Source organism: Myxine glutinosa, chromosome 1 (genome assembly GCF_964187855.1).
Source record: "Myxine glutinosa chromosome 1, kmMyxGlut1.1, whole genome shotgun sequence".
In the NCBI taxonomy this organism is placed as follows: domain Eukaryota; kingdom Metazoa; phylum Chordata; class Myxini; order Myxiniformes; family Myxinidae; genus Myxine; species Myxine glutinosa.
In genome coordinates, this window is record NC_136261.1 from 169,608,771 (window position 1) to 169,633,230 (window position 24,460).

Here is a 24,460-nt window from a genome sequence, read left to right on the forward strand (position 1 = left end):
CGGTTCAGAGGTCCCAGTTGTCAAGTTCAGCACTCGTGGGCACCGGTCCGGAACCACAAGGGAAGGTGAGAGTTACTCAAGGCAAAATGGTCAGAAGTAGTTGCTGCGGAGTTGCCCTGCTGGCGGCCATGAACCGTTTGATGATAGCTCAAGTCCTGCATTGAATCCCAGGTTCAGCAAATCCTTTTGAGGAAATTTTGAGGATCTGACCTCAATAGATTTCCAATGACTTGCGAGGACAAAATGATTGTCAGTCAAAGGATATGATGCAATTTAGAATCCTCCTACACTCTCTGTTAGTTCAGCAATGTCGTCAGAACTTTTCAGGTATTCGCATGACAAGGTACTTTCTGCCACATGCAACCCACTGGCAAAAAGCAGAGGGGAAGTCCCCCCCCCCCCCCCCCCTTCCCCACTCCAGCAAAACCCAGTTTGTAACGTTCTAGTTGTCAAACAACCTGGTCTCTCTCTAGTTATTAAACGTCCTCTTGGTCTCTCTGTCTGTCTGTCCAAATGTAGTTGCCGATCTGTCTGTCCTCCAAAGGTGGATGGAGGTTGTGTTTTAATGAGTGTTTCTTCGCATGTCATGATCATCATTTCTACTTTAACCCTCACCGACCTGTTTTTTTTTTTTTTTTTTTTGTATACAGAATCGAGGCTCGTGAAAGAGCTAACATTTATCACACAAACAAATCAAACAGACAAACAAAATATATATAAAGAGGGAGCGGTAGACAAGATGGGGAGAGAAGGGTAAGCACACAAACACAACATTTGAGAGCAGGGACATCTGGAGATGTGTGGGAGGGAGAGGGCGTGGGAAGGGGGGGGGGGGGGAGTGGGAGAAGTATAAAACACAAGGACACCAAGGACCTCCAGGACAGAAGTTGGTATTTCAAAAAAGTGGATTTGGGGTGAAATTAGCGGGGATAGAAAAGATCAAGGTTTTGGATGGGGGAAGATAAGTAATGGTGGTGAACAGCCGTTTTAAAGACCTGGAGGGAGGAGTGGGATTGAAGGGAGTGAGGGAGTTTGTTCCAGAGGCTGTTGTGATAGTTATTTTCAGCTCTAAAAGCCATACGTCTTGTATGAAAGCTTTCTTCCTGTTTACAAGTGCTGATTTTAAGAGATTTAGAATTTAATATTTATGTGCGACCTTACTACAGCTCATTACAAATTAATGAAATCAATTTGATGATTGAGGTGACATTTACTCTTTTTCTCCGACAAGGGGTTAATGCCCGAACCATTTGTGTGACCATGTATTTGACTTAGTTTTAACTATTCCTACATGTGTAGATCCTATACCTTTAAACTTGAATGCTTTCTTGGCTTGTTTTGTATAAAAAACTAAAAAACAAAGCAATATTAGCAAGTCTGAAACAGCCAAAGTTTTGTGTTGACGAAAACTTTGATCATTTGAACGCTGCCCATCTATGGGGGTAATCTATGGTATAAGGCCTGGAAGAAAAGATCGCTGTCTTTCTGTCTTTATGCCATCATTTTTAGGCTCTTGCTTTACGAGTATGTTCAAAGTCTTTCCCTTTGTGACACTATTTGTTAGACTGCCATAATTGCTCCACCCAAACTGGGCCAAGCAGGCTTGACAGCTTGACAAACCTACTCGCCAGGTCTGGCCGGACAGTCCAGGACTATCTTGGGAAAGAATCCGGCCCAGCCTTGTTGGCTGACTATATATCAGTGAATAATAACCCTGTTGTAAGTGCAAAGGTCACTAGAAATTATCGTAGTTGTTGGGCAATTCAACAAAGAATTATATAGTGAAAGCACCCGATGGAAAGGATTGAACTGTAGGTGTTTGGATCTTCGTATCTTTTGGGCCTTTGAGATGGTTCCATGATTGGAGCACTTGTGATAAATTTTGACTAAACCAGGATTGTGAAAATATAAAATGACGTGAAAGAACCTGTGGACGGACAGACACAACCTTGAAAGGAGGATCAAACTAAACATAAGTGAGGATCGAGATTTCTACACCAGGCATGCCATGACTCACCCGAAGTGTTATTACGATAATGTGCGTGCAAGTATGGTTATGCCGAAAATGTGTCATGTTTTGGTGATATCATATGTAATTATACGCATCGGTAATGATCAAGAGAGAGACACAGAGAGAGAGATAAAGGGCGAGAGTGCGAGACAAAGTGAGAGAGAGAGACAGACAGACAGACAGACAGACACAGACACAGAGAGAGAGATACACAGACACACAGAGAGAGAGAGAGAGAGAGAGAGAGAGAGAGAGAGAGAGAGAGAGAGAGAGAGAGAGAGAGAGAGAGAGAGACAGAGAGACAGAGAGAGAGAGAGAGAGAGAGAGAGAGAGAGAGAGAGAGAGAGAGAGAGAGAGAGACGAGACACACGAGATACGAGACACAGACGAGACGAGACGAGACACACAGAGAGACACAGACACAGAGAGACAGAGACACACAGAGAGACACACAGAGACAGAGAGAGAGAGAGAGAGAGAGAGAGAGAGAGAGAGATAGAGATAGAGAGAGAGAGAGAGAGATACACAAGACACACGAGACACACGAGATACAAGACAGACACGAGACAGACACGAGACAGAGACGAGACGAGACACACAGAGAGACACAGACACAGAGAGACACAGAGACAGAGACCGGCAAAATATAATTTGGGTTAGGTGGTTGTACAAACATCATATAGAACCATCCATGCATAGCTTAAGGGTATTATGAAGCCAATCTTAGTTGTGTTGGACGTGGAGCCAGGGGAAACCAGAACAGAAGAAAATGACGTCAGCATGAGCAAAACAACACAGGATTGTGCGGTTCAGCAAAAGGACAATGTTGAGCACACACCGACATGCCACTGCACTGACTGCACCGCGATAAGCCTCAACAAAACAGGTCGTTTGTGTTTGTGACATAGACTGGGACGAAAGAGCAGTTTCATTGGAACTGCTGATTGAAAGGGAGGGGTTGGTTGGTGGATTCATGGAAAATGGTGGTGTTCACAGCGAATGTTTGCACCAGACCAGCAAAAACAAAAAAACTATCTCAAGTTTAAATCCCATGTCCCACATACTGTATTTTTAGTCTTCCCTGTACCGTGTTTCAATAAACCATCTATAACTCCAGGACCCATTGAAATTTAACTCAAAATAAAAAAGACAACTTTTTCAGGCCTTTTTATCCCACCCAGACATCATCGTGTTATCAAGATGATTACGGTGATTGATGCAAATGCTGTTTGAAGTGAGTTATGAATTCTATTAATATAAATAAATAATATAAAACAATAATGCATCCAGATAGCTCTGGTGCTCGCATCTTCCTTTCTGAACTATCTGGTGCTGGCGGCCATTCCAGCAAAATTGGTGCTGATGAACTACTGTTCTGGCCGTGTTCTGCTAGCAGAATGCACCCTGCAGAGGAACATGCCATTATTCACAGGGTGTGTTGGTTATTTTGTTTGTAATATGGATATAGTAAAGATTCCATGGTACTGTATAATTCACAAAAGTAAACCTTCTGACCAAAGTACAAATTACCCCGAATGGTCAGCTTTAGAGTTTACAAACTTGATTCATTCAGACCGTTCAACAACAACAACAGGCATTTTAAGGCCATTTTCCCTGCTAGAGCGGGGGTTAGCCTTGCGGTCCCCATGACAATCTTCTCCATTTTGCCCTATTTTCTGCATCTCTCCTTGTTAACCCCCTTGCCCGCATTTCTTCTTCCACCATCTTCAGCCAAGTCTTTCTCGGTCTTCCTCGTCCTCTCCTTCCTTCTACATTCATTTCCATCACTCTTCTCAACCAGTCACTTTCATCCTTCCTCAACACATGACCAAACGATCTCAACCTGTTCCTCTTCACAGCATCAATCACAGGCTCTATTCCCATCATCTTTCGCAATTCATCATTTGTCTTCCTCTCTCTCAACGATACTCCGCATATCCACCGAACCATTCGCATTTCCACCCTTTCCAGCCTTCGTTGCTGCTCTACGTTCATTACCCATGTCTCGCTCCCATAAATCATAACACTTCTCACACATGCAGCATACACCTTTCCCTTCAGCTTCAACAACACTCCCCTCCTCGTCAGCATGCCACGTCATTCAGACCCTTCCAAACCCTACAATTGCATAAGCAGCCATATGAGGCTCCATTAAGAATTAAAAATGAAGAACCAGTGTTGCTGTTGATGGCAAATGTTGATCTGCGTCGGGGGACAAGTAGAACAACTGATGAAATAAACAAGACGTTGATTGATATATGCCATCCACCGTGGGAAGCGAGGGCGAGTTGACATTTTGGGCGTTAACCCTTCGTCGGAACAAGAGGGGTTAACGCCCGAAACGTCAGCGTCTCCTTACTTCCCAAGGCGGTTGGCAGATCCCAATGAAAATCCTGTTGATTTCATCCATTGTCCAATTAATAATGCGCCTCCAACAAGAGCTCCATTGTGATACAAATTTTAATTGGTGATATTTTTGGCTACAATATATAATTAATTGAGACAATATAAATAAGCTTAAACAGTAAACAAACGGATGAGCAGATTAAAAAGAAAATGGTGATCAGTTGGTTGTTTCATTTAACAGATGGTGTGTGCTGTGTGATCAAAACAAAATCAAAAAAGTAGATAAACAATCATTCCACTGCTGGAGAAGTCAACAGTGCTATAATGTATGGCAATAAAACGATCACTAGGATAATGATAATTACCATAATATCCTCATTGTTTACATCCTGTTGCTGTCCAGCAAATTATGGCAACAGATACTTATTCAAACGAGAAAACAATCCTCCGTCTGGAGCTGATTGCGTTTCTGCAGATCAACGACGTCATCACATTCACATTGGTCCAACGTGTAGTTTCTACAATATTTTAGATATCTTTTGGACGATGTATTTATTACTAAACTTGTATTTTTATATTATATTTATATTATACTATATATTATTATTACATTTTTTATATATTACATATTATTTATTATATTATATTACAAGTATATGTGGACTACGTATTTTTTACTAAACTTGTATTTTTATATTATATGTTATCTATATTATGATGATGATGATGATGACCATTCCTTTTTGAACCGTGATTATGCATATGGCTGCCGAAGCAGTTTCCTTGGCTATTGGGCACAATACCCGAATTGATACCCACAGGATACCCGAATGCTGTAGCAGGGAAAATATGGCCTTAAAACGATCATTCATTCATTTATTCATTATAATATAATATTTGGACTATGTATTTATTATTAAACTTGTATTTTTATATTATATATTATATCTATATTATATTATATATTATTATAAATGTTATATATTATTATTATATATTATTTATTATATTTATTATATATGATATTATATTTGGACTATGTATTTATTACTAAACCTTATGTATTTATTTAACCAAAGCGTTCAGAATCATTGGAATCTCCCGTGATGAAGCTACCTCCGAGGGCCTTTCACTTACTCACCGCAGGCAGGTTGGTGGTCTTTCTGTCTTCTACCGACTCCTCTCCGGCCATGCCCCCCCCCCCCCAGCTCTCTCTGGGCTCTGTCCCCCAAATATTCCTACAGGTCGCACAAGATCTGCCAGCAACCCTCTTATGGTTAAACTGCCAAAATCTAGGCTCTCTGCTCACCTTCACTCCTTCATTCCTCTTTTCTCCCGCCTCTGGAACAATCTCCCTCCCTCTCTTCAATCCCACTCCTCCCTCCAGGTCTTTAAAACAGCTGTTCACCACCATCTCTTATCTTCCCCCATCCAAACCCTTGATCTTTTCTACCCCCGCTAATTTCACCCCAAATCCACTTTTTTGAAATACCAACTTCTGTTCGGGAAGTCCTTGGTGTCCTTGTGTTTATACTTCTCCCACCCCCACCCCCCCTACCCCACGCCGCCTCCCCCCAAGTCCTCTCCCTCCCACACATTCCTGATGTCCCCGCTCTCAAATGTTGAGTTTATGTGCTTCCCCCTCTCTCCCCATCTTGTCTACCGCTCCCCTTTTGATATACATTGTTTGTTTGTCTGTTTGATGTGTTTGTGTGATAAATGTTAGCTCTTTCACGAGCCTCGATTATGTATACAAAAAAAAAAAAAAAAAAAAAAACCTGTATTTTTATATTATATATTATATATATATTATATTATTATAAATATTATATACTAGCTAACATTAGCTCTTTCACGAGCCTCGATTATGTATACAAAAAAAAAACCTGTATTTTAATATTATATATTATATATATATTATATTATTATAAATATTATATACTAGCCGAAACCCGTGGAACATCCACGGAAGGGAGGATGTGGTGTATGGATATAGTGTACCATTATGGATGGCATAGGGGATTTGCTTGTCCGAGTAAGAGTTAGGAAGAAAGATGAGAATGAAGAGTGCGTATATGAACAACGATCGCCGACACCGGCACAAATGCATGCTCTGGATTGTCCACTCAGTGGACGGCTTGCTTTCGCCTTCGCCTGTCCAATCAGCGGACGGCTTGCTTCGCCTTCGCCCAGCAGACGCCAATACGATGGCGTCATAAGATGGCGTCGTATCGGTAGTTAATCGGATGCTTTTGGGCCCCAACGTCGGCTAATTCAGATTTTTCGAGTATGGCTGTACGTGATAAACAAAGAGCGCAGTTCGTAGATCGTAAATCCATTAGTGCCGTGGGCATCGGGTCACTGGGTGCGGCGTAAAAGGGATAACAAAGTCGAGTCCTTACGCTATTTTTATACAGATTATTATTATATATTATTTATTATATTTATTATATATGATATTATATTTGGACTATGTATTTATTACTAAACCTGTATTTTTATATTATATATGATATTTATATTATATTATATATTATTATAAATGTTATATATTATTATTATATATGATATTATATTTGGACTATGTATTTATTACTAAACCTGTATTTTTATATTACATGTTATATCTATATTATATTATTACAAATGTTATATATTATTATTATATATTATTTATTATATATGATATTATATTTGGACAATGTATTTATTACTAGAGCTGTATTTTTATATTATATATTATATCTATATTATATTATATATTATTATAAATGTTATATATTATTATTATATATGATATTATATTTGGACTATGTATTTTTTTTTTTTTTTTTTTTTTGTATACAATATCGAGGCTCGTGAAAGAGCGAACATTAATCACACAGAAAGACAAACCGACACATAAAACATATAACATAGGGAGCGGTAGACAAGATGGGGAGAGAGGGGGAAGGACACAAACACAACATTTGAGAGCAGGGACCGAGAGACATGGAGACATCGAGAGATCTGAGAGAGGGCGAGGGCTTTGGGGGGGGGGGGGGCGTGGGAAGGGGGCAGTGGGAGAGGTATAAAACATATGGACACTGCCAGGACTTCCAGGAAAGAAGTTGGAATTTCAAACAAGGTGGATCTGGGGTGAATTAGCGGAGGTAGAAAAGATCAAGGTTTTGGATGGGGGAAGATAAGAGATGGTGGTGAACAGCTGTTTTAAAGACCTGGAGGGAGGAGTGGGATTGAAGGGAGTGAGGGAGTTTGTTCCAGAGGCGGGAGAAAAGAGGAATGAAAGAGTGAAGGTGAGCGGAGAGCCGAGATTTCGGCAGTTTAACCATCAGAGGGTTGCTGGCAGATCTTGTGCGACCTGTAGGAATATTTGGGGGACAGAGCACAGAGAGAGCTGGGGGTGCAAGGCCGGAGAGGAGTCGGTAGAAGACAGAAAGACCACCTACCTGCCTGCGGTGAGTGAGTGAAAGGCCCTCAGAGATAGCTTCATCGCGGGAGATTCCAATAATTCTGAAAGCTTTGGTTTCAACAGCGTGAAGCCGAGCTAGGTGTGAGGCAGGAGCACCGGCCCATAGGGGAGAACAGTATTCCATTGAGCTGCGGATGAAAGCCTTGTATGTGGTGAGGAGCTCAGGTGTGCCGAGGAAGGACTTCGCACGACGGAGGATGCGCAGTCGGCGACTGGCTTTGGAGGCCAGCTTGGAAATGTGGTTTTCCCAAGAAAGATCATGGCAGATAGTGAGACCCAAAATCTTGAGCGACAGAACTTCTTGGAGAGGATTGTTGAGAAAGTAGATGGGAGGGTTGTCCAGTCGATCTTTTCGGAGAGACATAGTAAGAGTGTGAGATTTGTCAGGATTGAAAGACATGTTCCACTTGTTTGACCAGTCTGTGATTTTGTCCAGGTCTTCAGAGAGTGAGGAGGCAGCAGACTGCCGATCTGAGGGAAGAGGAATGGAGCGGCAGAGAGTGGAGTCATCAGCAAAGAGATAGAGAGGATTTTCGAGAGAGTCAGAGAGATCATTGATGAAGACCAGAAAAAGCACGGGGCCCAGAACACTGCCTTGGGGAACTCCAGCCTGAACAGGAAGAGGAGATGAGAGAAACCCATTCAGGGCCACACGTTGACGACGACTAGAGAGGAAGTCCGCCAGCCATGCGTGGAGATTTCCATGGATACCAAAGGAGGAGAGTTTGGTGAGCAGAGCGGGGTGCCAGACCGTGTCGAAGGCACGTGATATGTCGAGGGAGACAGCTCTAATTTCCTGTTTGGCATTGAGGACCTCCATCCATTGTTGAGACAGCAGAAGCAGCATGTCCAGAGTAGAGTGACCTGGTCTGAAACCAAATTGATGATCAGAGATCAAGCCATTGGAGAAGAGGAAAGATATTTATTACTAAACCTGTATTTTTATATTATATATGATATTTATATTATATTATATATTATTATAAATGTTATATATTATTATTATATATGATATTATATTTGGACTATGTATTTATTACTAAACCTGTATTTTTACATTATATATTATATTTATATTATATTATATATTATTATAAATGTTATATATTATTATTATATATGATATTATATTTGGACTATGTATTTATTACTAAACCTGTATTTTTATATTACATGTTATATCTATATTATATTATTATAAATGTTATATATTATTATAATATATTATTTATTATATTTATTATATATGATATTATATTTGGACAATGTATTTATTACTAAACCTGTATTTTTATATTATGTATAATATTTATTATATTATATATTATTATATATATTATTATTTATTATGTATTATATTATATTATATCTAGACTATGTTATTTTAACCTCTACCCCTTTGTCATCCCACTTATTTTAATATCCCCATGTGGTCCATGCACGTGTCTTTACTCCCCTTACTTTCCATACTCCCTTACCTTCCTTTCTCTCTACTATCATCCTCCCTTCTCATTATCTTCTAAATATTTACATTCTCAATTTTCCACTGGAGCATACAGAATGAATACATGACCTGTTATCAGTCTCAATATCATGGACAGGATGCACCTGGAAGGGCTCTCAAATTATGCCATATGATCAAATTAAATGTAGTACAGTTTATAGAATGAGGTCCAAGAAAGTGTTTTGAATGAACCTGTTGAAAAGATTTTAAATGGTCAAACAGTTTAGGGGTTGACAGGATGGCCTAGGCCTAGAGGTATTCACATTTGTCTCTAAGCACTGTATCCTGAGTTAAAGACCCGACGCAGCTATAAACTGTCATCCCCGTGTTTCACAGGCCAGGTGGTTAATCAATGTGTGTATCATTCCTCGGATGGGCATTAAAACTGGCAACTCATCTGCCAGCTTTAGTTGGTGGACAATAAAGATCCCACGGTGTCCTTCGTGAAGAGAAGGCCAACTATCATGGTCCTGTCCTAACTACTGATGCGAGGGGCAAGGGCAAACCATACAGTATAATCCTTGCTAAGGAACTGTCCTCGGCACTACTGGACATGCTTTCGGGCAGAACACCAAATACGAATCCGAAACAGGTTGACTTGTAAATAAAATAGAACAAGTCAGGAGACGACGATGGTTCAAGAGCGAGCGGTATTCAATGACAAAGGACGGACTATAACCGAAACAGGCCCGGACAGGCCAGGCCCGGAAATGTCAAAACGAAGGTTACTGACCTTGAAATGAGATAGAAAATAATGTATAATCAGTTATGAGGTTAGTTAGCGGCACAATACCGAAAATTCGGTTCGATTCCGACAACTTTGAAACTTTGACCTTTGTGACCTTCAAAGGTCAAAAGTCGAAGATTCTGAAATTTGTTGGAAAACTTGTATTTCATGATGTATGTGATAATATAAGATCATGTACGACATTTCACCCTATCAGGAAGCGAACAATGTAATAAAACCATCAAAAATTGACTTTTCTAAATTTCGTGACCTTGTGACCTTGACCTTGGGGCGAAAATGAAAAATCGAGCTCCGTGGGGCTAGACACATGACATTCGCCAAACCAAATATCGAAACCCCTGTCAGATTCCACCAAACCCCTTGGAGAAGATGTAGCTTGAACTCGATTACCCCCTAAAAAGACATCTTTTTCGGGCGTGGCTCCGCCCACAATGGGCGCAATACGCCCACTCTAGGCAGGACACAACTAGATCATGATATCAACCTCCCACCCAAGTTTCATCAAGATCGGATGATATCATCGGGTAGTTATGCTGCGGACAGACAGACACACAGACACACACCCATGACGAATATAGTGGTCATTCTGTTTGATAACTGGTGAACCAATAACGAAATGTAGTTTTAGAGCATGTTCCAATGACTTATTCCACAAATGTTATTCCAGAAGTTACTTTAGGTTGTCTTCCTTCCCCCAACACGTCTTGTGTGTTTTTCCACCGACGTGTCGGCCGTGAGTTTAATGAGATTTTGATGGGGGATTGTAAAAATTAATACTGTTTTTGCCACCTCGGTTATGCATACGTGGGTGGCAATAATAAGGTATTATTTATGTTTGTTGGTGCTGTGCCATAACTACTGAATGGTATAACCGTCATCTATTCAAATGTTACTGCCATTGTAGTTCCACGGAGGAGGGATGAAGTCCATTGATCAGGTTGTCTGATCTGCATGGGAAGACATTGAGGATCTCATGATACAAGGTACACAGTAATTGGCTTCCTCCAGATATATTTCTTACACTCGTCCTTCTCTATATAACGTGTAATATAAATGCCATGACATTGTATATTCGCGACTGAATCTAAAGTAATTGTGGACAAGCTGAAAGAGACGTAAAGGCCAAAAAGATAAATAAACATTAAAGCTTTTGACTTGACAAGAATAAAATTCTAAAAATATACGAGTATGTATATGTAGTCACAGATTGAGCAAAAAAGGAAATCATCAATTTTTATTATTATTATTATTTTTTGTATACAAGATCGAGGCTCGTGTAAGAGCTAACATCAATCACAAAAAAACAACAACAAACGGACACACAAAACATACAATAAAGGGAGCGGGAGACAAGATGGGGAGAGAGAGGGAAGCACACAAGTAAAACAGCAGAGAACAGGGACATCGGGAGATCTGTGGGAGGGAGAGGGCTTGGGGGGAGGAGGTGTGGGAAGGCACATGCTAGAGGGGGGGGGGGGGGGGGGAGGAAAGGTATAAAACACATGGACACTGCTAGAACTTTATTAAATTAATTGTAATTTTCTGTTTTTGTTCGACGTTTTTCTTATTGTTCGAGTGTCTGAATTCCATTGTGGTGTACCTGTTTTGATAGCATGATGAGAAAGTCATTCTTTTGAAATAACTTCGTGGGATTTCCCTCTGTTGTTGACTTTGCGCTGTTGTTGGTCTTCTCTTTGAAAGGCAAACACCCATTGGACAAAGTGCAGCATGTGACATTGTTTACAAGTTCTGTGAAAATTTTTGTCATATTTTTACTGCACTCACATCAATGCTATTGGAACCGTATCAACAATAATAATGTATGATCAGAGTAAAATAATTTAAAAATTCCTTCAACAGCTACTCTGAGTAAGACCAAAACAAATGTGGCAGGGGAGATGGGTAACTCTCGAACACGTAGATTAGGATTTTTTTTTTTGTTGTATACAAGGTCGAGGCTCGTGTAAGAGCTAACATTGATCACAAAAAAGACAAACTGACACATAAAACATAAAATATATGATAAAGGGAGCAGGAGAACAAGATGGAGAGCAGGGACATCGGGAGATCTGTGGGAGGGAGAGGGCTTGGGGGGAAGAAGCGTGAGAAGGGGGAGGGGGGGGGTGGGAGAGGTAAAAAAATAAAATAAACACATGCACCCAGCAAGGACTTCCAGGAAAAAAGTTGGAATTTCAAAAAAGTGGATCTGGGGTGTTTTAACTGGGGTAGAAAAGATCAAGGTTTTGGATGGGGGAAGATAAGAGATGGTGGTGAGCAGCTGTTTTAAAGACCTGGAGGGAGGAGTGGGATTGAAGAGAGAGGGGAGTTTGTTCCAGAGGTGGGAGAAAAGAGGAATGAAAGAGTGAAGGTGAGCAGAGAGCCGAGATTTTGGCAGTTTAACCATAAGAGTGTGAGGACTTTGTGAGGACTCTCACAAACACACACATTTTGATGGAATTTGATTGTAAAGGTAAGGTATATAAAGGTGACTTGGTTTGTAAGGTAAAGGTCACAGGTTTACTTGGAAGTTTACATGAAATAGCAAGATATGATAGAGTGATGTGTGAAGGTGAATAGTCTGCATCCGATGGTGACTCGGGCAATCGATTCATAGTTTTGTAAAATGTATTAAAATGAATGTTTTGGAACGAATTATTTTTCTCAGACATTGCTTCTAGATTTGTATAATCACTTGGTTTAGTTGGGATGGTTTTTCACATCCCATATTTTTTGTGATGCACAGCCGAATTTTGTTTAGTTTTGGCCAATTACAGAGTTTATCTGCAATACCGTTGTTGGGATTACGGGCACCACCGAAGGTGAACAGAGGTTATGTTTTCACCCATATTTGTCTGTCTGTCTGTCTGTCTGTCTGTCTGTCTGTCTGCCTTTAAGCATATCTCAAAAAGTTATGGACGGATTCGGACGAAACTTGCTAGGCTGGTTGGGTGTGTAGCAAGGACCAATTGATTAGGTCTTGGCTGAAGATCTGGATGAAGTGATTCTTCACCATTGAGAGATAGGGCTAAAAACTATATATAGCGCGATATCCCAAACAGTCATGGACAGATTTGGGCAAAACCTGGTGGATGAGTTGGGTAGGTGAGAATTATTTGGTTAAGGTATGGATACAGATTCGGCTATCAGTGGGCAATGAAACGTAAACTGTTCAGCTGGCGGAAGTGTGTGGTCTACCGAGTGCTGCTCTCGATGATACCTGTAACGGGTTGAATCACTTTTACAAATACAGCATCAACACCTTTTTTTTTGGTCCCTACAGAATCTTTCGGCTATTATGATGAAAATAACTTGGTTTGGGACAATCTCTGATGTTGCAGTTGGTGCCACAGTAGTAAAGCGCGGTGTTACGCGCGCTGTTTGTAAACAAGGAGGAAGCGGACAACGCGGTAATTTGTAAGAGTCTTTATTCAAGAGCTCACTGTAACACTGAGCTGCTAACACGTGTCATGGACAGTTTGTTTGCCGCCGAATGCAACGTCGTTTGTTACCAGGATGATATTCTGGTTACTGGTCGTACGGACGCGGAACATCTACAAAACCTGGAGAGAGTTCTGAAGAAGATTTCGGACTCCGGCCTACGTTTGCGTCGAGACAAGTGCAAGTTTATGGTGCCATCAGTCACATACCTGGGTCATACGATTGATGCCGAGGGTCTACACCCGACAGATGAGAAAGTCCGAGCTATCAAGGATGCTCCTGCTCCACGAGACGTGACCGAATTGAAGTCATACCTCGGTTTGCTTCAGTTCTATGGTCGTTACATCCCGAATGTGACCGACGTTTTGGGCCCCCTTTATCGGCTTTTGAGGAAAGGAATCTCCTGGAGCTGGGGGTCTACCGAACAATCAGCATTCCAGACCTCTAAGGATCTGCTCAAATCGTCCAATGTTCTCGTTCATTTTGATCCAGAGAAGGATCTTGTGCTGACATGCGATGCCTGTCGGTATGGAGTGGGGAGTGTATTATCACACGTGATGCCTGGTGGTGTGGAAAGACCGGTTGCATTTGCATCCAGAACGTTGTCCCCGGCAGAGAAGAACTATTCCCAACTTGACAAGGAAGGATTGGGAATCGTTTTCGGCGTCAGCAAATTTCGCCAGTACCTTCTTGGACATCATTTCATGATTCGCACTGATCACAAGCCGCTGATCAGTCTGTTTGGTCCAACTAAGGCGACATCTGACACACTACCGCCCAGGATCATCCGCTGGTCCCTGTTTCTCGCTGCTTATGACTACACCATATGTTATAAGCCCGGTTCGTCTATCACAAATGCAGATGCCATGAGTCGGTTACCCCTTCCAGAATCCGTTGATGATTCGCCTACACCAGGATCCATTATCGCACTGATGGATCATCTGGAAGATTGTGCTGTCGATTCTGGCCAGATCCACACTCATACTCGACGAGACCCCGTTCTGTCCAGAACTGTCCAGGCTGTGCAGCTTGGATGGCATTTGCTACCTGAGGGTGACCCAGATTTTGCGGCTTTTAAAGCACGTAAAAACGAACTCAGCGTGGAGAATGGTTGCCTACTCTGGGGATGTCGTGTCGTGATCCCGAAAAATCTGCGTTCCAGGGTCATGGATGAAATCTGTCACCCCGGGATTGTGAAGATGAAGTCACTCGCCAGAAACTATGTGTGGTGGCTGAATCTTGATGCTGATATCGAACATCATGTTCGACATTGTTACCCCTGCCAGAGCACCCGGAATACACCTGCGAAAGCGCCACTGCATCCCTGGGAATGGCCCAGCGAACCGTGGCATCGCCTGCATCTCGATTATGCCGGGCCTATTAACGGCAGCATGATTCTAATAATTACGGACGCGCACACAAAATGGATTGATGCCTATGTGGCGCGTGGTACTACGTCAGCCATTGTCCTCGAAAGACTCAGACGCTGTTTCGCCACTCATGGTCTGCCCAGGATGATCGTGAGTGATAACGGTTCGTGTTTTTCCAGTTCCGGGTTTTCCGAGTTCACACGTCGGAACGGCATCAAACATAAGTTTGTCAGCCCACATCACCAGGCTTCAAATGGCTTGGCCGAACGATCCGTGGGAATCATCAAATCCGGATTGCAGAAACTTCAGGAGGGAACCCTGGAAACAAAGCTTTCTCGTCTCCTGTTCAAATACCGCATCACGCCACAACCAACAACCGGTGCAGCTCCGTCTGAGTTATTGATGAAACGACACGTGAGATCGACACTTGACAATCTCAAACCAGACATATCATCAAACGTTTATCAGAGCCAGCTTAATCAAAAGTTGGTGCACGATAAGTCGTCCATCAGTCGATGTATCAACATTGGAGATCCAGTGTTTGCCCAAAATTTTGGTGCAGGTGCGACGTGGCTACCGGGGGACATCATCGAGAAGCCAGATCCACTGTCCTGTGTGATTCGCCTGCAGGACGGCTGCGAAATTCGTCGACATCAGGACCACATAACCTCCCGTCACTGTGAATCGATAGAGCCTGCAGCATCGTCACAGTCAGGACAACAGTTCGACCCACCACTGCCGGAGATCGTCGTGGCCGCTCCAGCCGGCTCGGATGCCCCGAAAACCTCTGCGAACGCTACACCCTTCGTGGAGACCAAGGGAATCACCTCGGACTATGTATCCACTGGTACACCGCCACCCAAAGGGATCACCTTGGACTCTGTATCCACTGGTACACCGCGACGCTCAATGCGTGAGAGAAAAGCACCCGACCGGTTGAATCTTTGAAGATGTTTTTTTTCACAGTGACACATGTTCTATTTTCACGGTGACACATGTTCTATTTTCACGTATTTTCATTATTCTCATAATCGTTTGCACACATATTTTCACATGTTTTGGAAATGTTGCTTTTGAATTGTCAATTCTTGAAATCTAGCACGTATTGCTCTTGGTAATTTTGGACTTAAAGGGGAGGATGTCATGTATGTAGTGCAAATAATCACCGTTGTATCCCTACACCGTGACCGCATGGTATCCCTACACCGTGACGGCCTTGTATCACTACGCGCGAGCTCGGATGGCGCTGAGGTGAATTGGGCCTGTATCGGCAGAGTGAATAAACGTGTACGACAATTGATCGTAGTTTGTCGAGATACTTTACAGGTTGCTGGATTCTGACTTTCACCTCTCTGACATTATGCTTGGTGAGGTATTGCTGTGTCATTTCGACTGCTGGGTCATCATCCATATTTGGAAAATTTTCACTTTTAAGTGTCACACTTCATTTTTATTTTTTTTGTATACTGAATCGAGGCTCGTGAAAGAGCTAACATTTATTTCACAAACAAATCAACCAGACAAACAAAATATATAAAAGGAGGGAGCGGAAGACAAGATGGGGAGAGAAGGGGAAGCACACAAACACAACATTTGAGAGCAGGGAGATGTGTGGGAGGGAGAGGGCTTGGGGGGAGGAGGCGTGGGAAGGGGTGGGAGAAGTATAAAACACAAGGACACCAAGGACTTCCCGAACAGAAGTTGGTATTTCAAAAAAGTGGATTTGGGGTGAAATTAGCAGGGGTGGAAAAGATCAAGGTTTTGGATGGGGGAAGATAAGAGATGGTGGTGACAGCTGTTTTAAAGACCTGGATGGTAGATTGGGATTCAAGAGAGTGAGGGAGTTTGTTCCGGAGGCGGGAGAAAAGAGGAATGAAGGAGTGAAGGTGAGCAGAGAGTCTTGATTTTGGCAGTTTAACCATAAGAGGGTTGCAGGCAGATCTTGTGCGACCTGTAGGAATATTTGGGGGACAGAGCCCAGAGACAGTTGGGGGGGCAAGGCCAGAAAGGAGTCGGTAGAAGACGGAAAGACCACCAACCTGCCTGTGGTGAGTGAGTGAAAGACCCTTGGAGTTAGCTTCATCGTGGGAGATTCCAATGATTCTGAACGCTTTGGTTTCAACAGCGTGTAGACGGGTTAGGTGTGAGGCAGGGGCACCAGCCCAGAGGGGAGAGCAGTATTCCATTGAGCTGCGGATGAAAGCTTTCTATGTGGTGAGGAGCTCAGGTGTGCCAAGGAAGGATTTCGTACGACGGAGGATGCCCAGTCGGCGACTGGCTTTGGAGGCCAGCTTGGAAATGTGGTTTTCCCAGGAAAGATCATGGCAGATAGTGAGACCCAAAAGCTTGAGTGACAGAACTTCTTGGAGAGGATTATTCAGGAAGTGGATGGGAGGGTTGTCCAGTTGGTCTTTTCGGAGAGACATCGTAAGAGTGTGAGATTTGTCAGGATTGAAAGACATGTTCCACTTGTTTGCCCAGTCTGTGATTTTGTCCAGGTCTGTAGAGAGTGAGGAGGCTGCAGACTGCCGATCTGAGGGATGAGGAATGGAGCGACAGAGAGTAGAGTCATCAGCAAAGAGATAGAGAGGATTTTCCAGAGAGATCATTGATGAAGACCAGAAAAAGCACAGGGCCCATTTACCATTGGCTTGGCATGCATTAAACCCTCTATTGATGACATTTCCCTTTATCAACTCATCCTTGTCTGTCACAGACAGAAGTATCCACCTCTCTGGACGGAGGTCACGTGTTCAAAACTCATAGAACCTCTCTCCCATATGCACTGTGTTGTTGGTGCCTGGAAATTCATTTACACTTTTACGCCATCTTTTCTCTTGTAGTGTATTTTCTCATACACCTGTGTTAATTTGTTGCTTAGTATTCTGTTTTTATGGTTTTTACCTAATTTTTAGTTGGTAGGGGTAAATTCAACTTTCTACAGGAAGTTTTGTTTTGTTGAAGACTTCATTTTGCACAAGTGCCATGTATAACCTTTATTCGCCTTTTCTATACAGAGGTCAAGGATTGACACAGAGAGAAGGATTGATAAAGCAATTGCTTTGGCAACAGGGCATATCAAGCAGATGTATATCAGAATTGTCACAGAGGGTCACATTGTCAATTGTGACAGAGGATGGATCTAATAGCAGTGGAATGGCTCATGGTTAGGTGTAGGAGAGGACAGGAAGCAGCGGTTGGCTGACATCTTCAATTGATTAGGGGTAAGAGCATGAGATAACTCGAGGAGGAGAATGCAGAAGTTGAGATAAAAGAGGAACAAAGGGATGGAGGATGACCAGGTATAGACTTGAAGAAAGTAACAAAGTCTCGAGAGGGCTTTACCAGATTCGATGGTGTTATGGTTAAGGCATCTGCTCCGAGTCTGGGTAGTCAGCAGTCCGAACCCCGGCCGAGTCATACCAAAGACTTTAAAAATGGTACGTGCTGCTTCCTTGCTTGCCGGGGAGCAGAAAATTCCTTCTTAGGAAATGTCCTGCTGAGTGTGGTGAGAAAGGTGCCGCCATTGTTGTGGCGTCAATGGTAACCAGAGTGCCCTGGGTAGTGACGGCAATTCCACCAAGCTCAGTGGCTGTATTGAGTCTTCTGTATATCCACATGTATGAGACGTGTGTATGTGTGTACATGGTGATTTTCGTGGGGGATCATGGAGGAAGGATAGATCGGTTGTAATAACTCTCAGCATAAATAAACATCTTTTCTTCAGAGGAAAAATTTTAAATGTCAAGAGTACGCATTAGCACTCTCACCTCATTACCCTCAAGAATCAAAACAACAAGATGTACATATTTAGATGCTGAATTACCTCCAGTCTGCATCTTTTCTAATTAGACTGGGTGAGGTTCCTGAAAGTAATAGAACGGAACACTGATTAATGCGAATATTTTCTTTTCAGTTATGAAAAGTTCTGACCTTGTTTACGATGGGTAATTGCAATCTTCGGAGGGGTATAAAGATGCTGATTAACCTTTTGTTGCTTCCCTCTACAGCGGATCACATGTTGCAGCAGCGCAACCTATCGACGTTGTCTCAAGCATCGTGTCCATCCCGCTTCCCTGTCCCAGCCTGTCTGCAAAGAGTCACCATCCCATATCACCATGCCGACCCCTATGGCAGGTTTGTGAGAAACTCGGACAGCAAAGGGAATGTTGATTGTTGTTATTGTACCTCCAATTAACTTTCCACCTTGTAGTGAGGGATGATGACATGCACACCAGCTATTGCTCTGGAAACTTGAGGCAGTCTTGCCTAATGTTTGATACGCAGGTGTCGGTTGCCACTGCAATCAGAGATTAACACTGTGAGGATGACGTCGTCTCATTACCACATGCATCAAGCATCAACAAAGAAATGTTTTCAGTGTATCTCATTCATCAGTTGAATTAGTAATAGCATATTGGCTGCCCGATTTGCCTTACATTCAGCAACACCTGTTCTGGTGAGATACAGTCATGGCCAAAAATATTGGCACCCTTGCACTTTAAAAAAAATAACTCACAATTTTCTCTAAAAATAAGTTGAAATTGACAAAAGTATTTGGTCTCCACAACTCTTTATTTCACTGTTAATATTACAGAACCTTTGTTTTTGATTCAGAACTTAATATATCCTTTTAAATCAGAAAATAAAAATAAATGGCATTGACAAAATTATTGACACTCTAAACTTAATATTTAGTAGCACAGACTTTGGACAAAATAACTGCAGTGAAGTGCTTCCTTTAGCCATGAATGAGCTTCCTCCACCTCTCTACTGGCAGTTTGACCTACACCACTCTTCTTGTGCAAACAGCTCCAGTTCTCCCAGATTTGAAGGGTTCCGTCTCCAAACTGGTGTTTTCAGATCTCCCCAAAGATGTTCAATGGGACTGAGATCTGGACTCATTTCTGGCCACTTCAGAACAGTCCAGTGTTTTGACTTGAACCATTCCTGGGTGCTTTTTGAAGTGTGATTGGGGTCATTGTCCTGCTGCAAGACCCATGACCTTCGACGGAGACCCAGCTTTCTGACACTGGGTTCAACATTGCGCTCTAAAATGCCTTGTAATCTCCTGATTTCATGCTGCCGTGCACACATTCAAAGCACCCAGTGCCAGAGGCAACACAACAACCCCAAAACATCACTGAACCTCCTCCATGTTTGACTGTGGGGAAGGTGTTCTTTTCTTTAACGGCTTCATTGTGTTTTCTGTAAACATAGAGATGACGTGCTTCATCAAAAAGCTCTGATTTGGTCTCATCTGTCCACAGGACATTCTCACAGAAGGATTTTGGCTTGTTCAGGTGCGTTTTGGCAAACTCCAGTCGGGCTTTCTTATGTCTCTTTCTCAACAATGGGGTCCTCCTGGGTCTCCTACCATAGAACCCCCTTTCATTGAGTTGGTGACGGATGGTGCGAGTTGAAACTGTCATACCTTGTGTATGAAGGTTAGCTAGAATCTGTTTGGTAGTTGATTGAGGTGCTTTCTCCACCATTCGAATAATCCTTTGCTGCAATCTTCGATCAAGTTTTCTCTTGTGGCCACGTCCATGGAGGTTGGCTACAGTGTCATGGGCCTTCATCTTCCTGATAACATTACGTACGGTGGACACAGGAACATCAAGGTCTCTGGAGATGGACTTGTAGCCTTGAGATTGCTACTTGGCTACAATCTTGTGTCTGACCTCCTCAGACAATGCTCTAGTTTTCTTTCTTTTCTCCATGCTCAATGTGGAACACACAGTGACACAAAACAGCAAAATGACTCCTTTTCTCTGTTCAAACTGGTTGAATGAGGCAATAGTTGAATTTATATTGTAGGCACCTACAACTCACCACGGGTGAATTCAATTCCAAATTAAAGGAGGAAGAATCACCTGCTTGAAATCTAATTATTTCTAACAACTTCTGAAAGGTGCCAATAATATTGTCCGGGCCATTTTGGGATTTCTGTGTGGAATAAGCCAAGATTTAGTAGTTTTTTAAAGCTTTTTTATTTTGTTCCACTGCAAACCAAAGAAATACATTTGTCGATACCAATATTTTTTTTTTATTTCAACAATTTTCTGGAAGAAATGGTGCATTATTTGAAAAAAGTGCAAGGGTGCCAATGGTGGCGGCTTCATTGAAGTTGCAATACCTGTTGAATCACACAGACATGAAAGAGAGTAAGTCCATTGTTTACCTAAAATACATATCAAGGTGCTGAGTTACGTGGATGTAAAGGTGAGATGCACCATTGATTGGATGCACTAATTCGATTCTTTATCCAGCATTAGAAAGACAGCGAATGGCAAAGTTAAAAATGATAATACGAGTTCCCTTTCAAGGAACTTCAACACAAGAGGAGGCCTTTTGGCCTAACAAACTTGCACTATGGTTGTTATCACCTGGTCTTGGCCTAATGGTTAGGGCGGCGAGCTTGGGATCCTAAGGTCCTGAGTTAGAATCCCGTTGAATTAACGCCAGGTGGGTTGACTCAGCCTGTCATCCTTCTGAGGTCAGAAAAATGAGTACCGGCTTAATGGGATGAATGAGCCATTCGAGTATCCTGCATTGGAGTGGCGACCCGTCCAGGATTGGGCCCAATAGCCGAGAAACTGCTTCAGCTGAAGTAATGATGAATGATGCAAAATCATCATCATCATCTGAAGAAGCAAAAATGATTCGCTTTTTTTCTTTTTTTTCTTTATGGTAACACTCCTCAATTAGGTAGTCTACCTGTGTGATTCAATACTATCTGTTTCTCTCTCTGTCAGAATGTTGACTGGAAAACACTTACTCGTAGGAAGGAGAAAGTTTGTACATGTTTGCATCATTCACCAACATAAAAAAGAGTCTGGGTTTGATTGCAGTCTGGGCAGCAGCATCTGCGCTATGAACAAATTGATGTACCCAGGTTGTTCCTGCATCATATTGAATGGCTGTATTTGGTTACAAAGGGCAACCATGATGATAATGATGAGATTGATGATTCCTGAGATCTAATCACATGGAATTATGGTCACTTTCTCTTTGTCGAGGCCACAATTACAACAAGGTGCGTTTGTAAGCTGCCGTACCACCGATTCCACGGGACAGGCGATTCTCGTGGCATTCACAGGCTGGTGGGGATGGGAAATGTAATCCTGCCATCCTATATTAATTAATTTTGTTATACACCAAACAATAACAATCACTGCTAGTTTGATTGCTGCAACTTGTGTCATTTTATATGAATTTGTTTCAGTGGACATGTGCAGGATGATACAATAAACATAAAAAGGTTGTTAGACGTTCCAATGTATTTTGTATGAAATGTGAACACAATTGCATTTGACGAGGGCTGTTTAACGAGTTATTGGAACGAAATACAATTGTCCTTGTAATACGATTTATTTTTCCAACCTTTGTATGTATTTATTGGTATGGAAATGTTTTTTTTTTCTTATCAATAATTATATATGCTTATAAATTGAAAATTTAATAATTCTGTGTCTCGGATTTTGTATGTCTTGGATTATGATGAATATCTTATTAATTGGGCTCTGACCATGCTCTTAACTGACCTTGAGGGTGTTTATTAAAAGTCGAGAAAAGTTTTTAAAAGGGATAACCGATCCTCGACAGATCAACACTCAGCCGCAGGAATATCTTCTTGATAGAACAATCTTGAACACCCCGCCTACCCTGTACTCTAAAACAGCTGCAACTAGAACGCCACTCAGTAGAGCGCATACTCCCGCCGTTGGTCAAGTTGGAATAGTACGATTTCACAAAAGTTTGAGGGAGTCGTTCAGTGACAACACAAGACAGACACTGCACAGATATATATTTAGAATATATAGAAGATAATGTTAAAAAAATCCAAGGCAATTTCACTTACATTTTCGGATTCAGCGTTCAATTCTATATAAGTGAGTGTATTTTGAGGCATGTGTGACTTCAAATAAAATTGTAAGCCAGGAAAAAAGTTCGTTTCATTCCTTAGGGATACATGTAAAACTAGCCCTGTGGGGGTTACCCCATTGAGACATAATCCACAGGCACGGGACCAGTGGGGCTATTGATGGTATGGGCGTGGCGTGCGCTCGGTTGTTGGAGCCACGCCCCCTTAAGAGTGATTTGTGTTATAAAAGATGCATGAGTTCCGGTCGTGAGTTAGTTCTGTTGAAATAAAGGAGCTTTGAACAAGCCAAGAAGTGTCTCGCCCTCTCGTTGTCCACAACTCCTACATTGGTGACCCCGTCTTGCTCTTGAACGTTTTCGGAGCTTCAAACGAACATGGCGACAAGCGCAGTTTCGATTAAACTGCCGGAGTTTTGGGAACGACAAGCTGCCGTTTAGTTCGCACAAGCTGAGGCCCAATTCGCCATTCGGAGCATTTCTGCTGTCGACACGAAGTATTATTATGTCGTGTCTGCGCTCAGCGGCTCCACTGCGACCAGAGTAGTGAGCCTTCTCCAGGATCCTCCGGAGGGCGGCAAGTACAAGACGCTAAAGGCACTGCTGCTCGAAACCTTCGAGCTCACTGAGGCCGAGCGTGCCCACCAGCTACTTTCTCTACCCGGGCTGGGTGACCCCAAGCCGTCGGAGCTGATGGACCGCATGTTGTCTCTCCTGGGCAGCCACCGACCATGTTTCCTCTTCAAAGAACTGTTCCTGCAACAGCTGCCAGGTCAGGTACGGTCAGCCCTGGCCAACTCGTCTGTTAAGGATTTCCGCGCCCTGGCCAGGGAAGCAGACAAGTTTTTCTCCACCAGACAGCAATGTAGTGCGGCTGCATGGGACCCCAGCCCGGTCGAGCCTACGCCGCGGGCAGACACCGTTGCGGCCGCCATTATGGCCCAGCGGCGGAAGGCCCCAGGCTTATGCTTTTACCACGCAAGGTTTGGGCCCAAGGCCAAGGCATGCCGGCCACCCTGCAGCTTCAGCGAGTCGGGAAACGGGGTGGCCGGCGCTCGTTAACTGCCATGAGCATCGGCCGTTCGGGCAGTTTGTTGTTCATTTCGGACACCGACTCCGGACGTCGTTTCCTCTGCGACACAGGGGCCCAGGTGAGCGTTCTACCTGCGTCGGCATTGGACCGGGAGGCCGGGAGTCACGGCCCCGCCCTGGAAGCCGCCAACGGCAGTGCTATTCAGACTTTTGGCAAACGGACCGTGGCACTGTGCTTTGGCGGGCAGTGGTTTAAATGGGATTTTGTCACGGTGAGGGTGTCCACCCCCTTGCTGGGCGCTGATTTCCTCTCCGCCAATGGCCTATTGGTGGATGTTAAAAATCGGCGACTCATTAATGCGGAGACATTCAGTTCGCTTCCATGCTCGCTGAGCAGGTCCGCCTCGACGAGGCTTGCGTGCACGCTCTCGACCTCTGATGAGTTCGCCCGCCTCCTCACCGAGTTCCCGGCCCTTACATGGCCCACCTTTTCGGCCGTTGTCGTCAGACACAGGGTGGAGCATCACATTCCGACCACCGGCCCACCTGTCTACGCCCGGGCTTGACGCTTCGACCCAGCGAAACTTGCTATCGCAAAGGCGGAGTTCGACACGTTGGAGCGTCTTGGCATCGTGCGATGGTCCGACAGACCGTG

The 24,460-nt window shown here is 43.1% G+C and overlaps 1 protein-coding gene across 1 annotated transcript in view; it reads left to right on the forward strand.

Moving 5' to 3' along the window:
- Nucleotides 1-24,460, forward strand: part of LOC137431078 (unconventional myosin-X) — an 87,420-nt gene that overhangs the window by 5,346 nt on the left and 57,614 nt on the right. Inside the window, exons 2-3 of the mRNA XM_068121973.2 lie at nucleotides 10,986-11,064; nucleotides 18,900-19,026. Coding sequence (XP_067978074.2) covers nucleotides 11,055-11,064; nucleotides 18,900-19,026 — 137 coding nt within the window. The 5' untranslated portion in view covers nucleotides 10,986-11,054. The remainder of the gene's footprint in view (nucleotides 1-10,985; nucleotides 11,065-18,899; nucleotides 19,027-24,460) is intronic.